General features: G+C 38.1%; 1 protein-coding gene across 4 annotated transcripts in view; it reads right to left on the bottom strand.

The window, feature by feature from the left end:
* LOC309392272 (OX-2 membrane glycoprotein-like) overlaps window positions 1–2,574 on the bottom strand; it is a 15,146-nt gene extending 12,572 nt beyond the window's left edge. Inside the window, exons 1-2 of one of the 4 annotated variants that reach the window (XM_081953332.1) lie at window positions 2,424–2,574; window positions 1,222–1,303 (exon numbers count right to left, since the gene is read on the bottom strand). In XM_081953332.1, coding sequence (XP_081809458.1) covers window positions 1,222–1,303; window positions 2,424–2,426 — 85 coding nt within the window. In that variant the 5' untranslated portion in view covers window positions 2,427–2,574. The other 3 variants (XM_081953331.1, XM_081953330.1, XM_081953333.1) reach the window with 3 other exon arrangements.
* Between the last annotated feature and the right edge of the window lie 284 nt (window positions 2,575–2,858).

Here is a 2,858-nt window from a genome sequence, read left to right as displayed (position 1 = left end):
AGAAAGAAAGAAAGAAAAGAAAGAAAGAAAGGAGTGAGTGAGGGAGGGAGGGAAGGAAGAAGAAAGAAAGAAAGAAAGAAAGAAAGAAAGAAAGAAAGAAAGAAAGAAAGAAAAAAGAAAGAAAGAAAGAAAGAAAGGAGTGAGGGAGGGAGGGGAGGAAGAAAGAAAGAAAGAAAGAAAGAAAGAAGGAGGGAGGGAGGGAAGAAAGAAAGAAAGAAAGAAGGGAGGGAGGGAAGGAAGGAAGAAATAAATAAAGAAAGAGGGAGGGAGGGAAGGAAGGAAGGAAGAAAGAAAGAAAGAAGGAGGAGGGAGGGAGGGAGAGAGGGAGGGAGGGAGGGAAGAAAGAAAGAAAGAAAGAAAGAAAGAAAGTGAGTGAGTGAGGGAGGGAGGGAGGGAAGGAAGAAAGAAAGAAAGAAAGAAAGGAGGGAGGGAGGGAGGGAAGAAAGAAAGAAAGAAAGAAGGGAGGGAGGGAAGGAAGGAAGAAAGAAATAAAGAAAGAGGGAGGGAGGGAAGAAAGAAAGAAAGAAAGAAAGAAAGAAAGGAGGGAGGGAGGGAGGGAGGGAGGGAAGGAAGAAAGAAAGAAAGAAGAAAGAAAGAAAGAAAGAAAGAAAGAAAGAAAGGAGTGAGAGTGAGGTAGGAAGGAGGGGAGGGAAGGAAGAAAGAAAGAAAGAAAGAAAGAAAAAGAAAGAAAGAAAGAAAGAAAGAAAGAAAAAGAAAGAAAGAAAGGAGTGAGGGAGGGAGGGGAGGAAGAAAGAAAGAAAGAAAGAAAGAAAGAAAGAAAGAAAGAAAGGAGGGAGGGAGGGAGGGAAGGAAGAAAGAAAGAAAGAAGGGAGGAGGAGGGAGGGAAGAAAGAAAGAAGAGAGAAAGAGAGGAAAGAAAGAAAGAAAGAAAGAAAGAAAGAAAGAAAGAAAGAAAGGAGGGAGGGAGGGGAGGAGGAAGGAAGAAAAGAGGGAGGGAGGGAAGGAAGGAAGGAAGAAAGAAGGAGGGAAGGAAGGAAGGAAGAAGAGGGGGAGGGAGGGAGGGAGGAAGAAAGAAAGAAAGAAAGAAAGAAAGAAAGAAGAAGAAAGAAAGAAAGAAAGAAGAAAGAAAAGAAAGAAAGAGGGAGGGAGGGGAAGGAGGAAGGAAGAAAGAAAGAAAGAAGAAAGAAAAAGTAAGTAAGTGTAGGAAATAATATAATATGACAGTGGTGCTAATGAATTATACTTCTCAAGCTGGACGTACCCTTTGTGGAACAGAACCCTACAGCTATTATGCACAAAGTCAGATACTGCAAAGTCCATGTAGTATAAATACCCTTCATTCTCTAGGAATAGCAAAGGAAAAACAAATTAGTAAAACATTTTTCTACCCCAAAAAATCATTTTGAATATAATGAAAGAAGGCAATGTATCAATTATAGTGTCTTCCAAAGTCTAAGAAAGTAGCAGAGAGAAGGCAACATCTTACCTGACATATTCCATACATATAAATGTTATTAAAAATGGTGAAGAAATGGAAATCTTTGGGAAAGCACACAGAGAGTTGGATCACCTGGCTTGTTTTATAGTATTAGAAACAACAGAATGCACAACGATTTCTCTCATATTTCTGCAGTGATATACAGTACAAATCCATGTAACATCAAGTGTGATTTTCATGGACTGTTGGATTTTCTAAATGAGGTGGTCTGTATATCTGTATGTATGAATAAAAAAAGGGAAATGCACAATACATGGAGTTGACCTTTAGTTGATAAAAAGAAATAGGAACCCAAATACTATAATTCAAATAGATTCTGTATCCAAACACAAGATAATTCCTATCATCAATCATCATCATCAATCTTCATTCTTCAAAAATATCATTTCCATTCTTAAACTCTAATACAATTAAAAGCTCCCCTCAAATCTTTATTTTTCAATTTTCTCAATTGTGATTTCATTCTACAGATCCTTCAGTGAGCTACTTTGCATCATTAAATACCTCAGTGGAAAGCAAACACAACCAAAAAACTTCAAGGGATCCTTAAAGCAGCTCTCTCAAGCTTTGAAGTACCTGTAGCTGCTTTGTGAAACAGATCCAGAGGGGCACATCATTTGTGAGCCAAGTGCCTACTAAAGAATTTGCACGACCCTGTTAATTCGTATTTATTTACTTATTTATGTCCTGTTACCTACCTTGAACATCTCTTTGCAGAAAAGCAGGCTATATCAACAATAAAATAATTAACCATAACTCCAGCAATGTCTAAGTCATGTACAATTCGATTAAATCCAAAAGAAAAACAACGTGAAAGACCCAGATTACTTTTGTTCGCTTCAGATTGGGAATATCAGCAGTGAAAGAAATCAAAACCAAAATAGTAGAAGTAGCACACAGCACCATTTCCAACAAAACACTAAGATAAACAAAAACAAAACAAAAGCAAAAGGACACGAACCCACCATCAAGTTCAATGGAATTGTTCTCGGGCACAATGAGAATCACAGAAGGATCTTCTTGCAAGTTGTAAGGCTTCTCAAATGCATTAAGAAAATCTTCTCAAGTGTTCTGAGGAAAAGACGGAAGCCTGGACTAAAGTTTCGGAGGAAGTACAAGGCATGCTTTGGCACCGTGCTCAACTTTTCTTCATTCCTGAAGATTTCCTGGCTTCCCTAGTTACACACACACACACACACACACACACACACGTTTCTGGTGGATTTGAATGTTAATATATCACCTCCCCTTAATACTCCCTTTAATTACACCAATGTGAAGTATCAAACAGAGTATCAATGAGGATATACACACATACATACTGCACATCATGTGTGTGTGCATGAAATATACATGTATATTTGATCCATTTGATATTTTGGATTGGTGACAATTAAGGG

This window comes from Natrix helvetica, assembly GCF_964273705.1.
Source record: "Natrix helvetica genome assembly, chromosome: 4".
Classification (NCBI taxonomy): Eukaryota; Metazoa; Chordata; class Lepidosauria; order Squamata; family Natricidae; genus Natrix; species Natrix helvetica.
The sequence above is the reverse complement of the archived record's forward strand: the minus strand, read 5'-3'. Positions and strand labels throughout refer to the sequence as shown.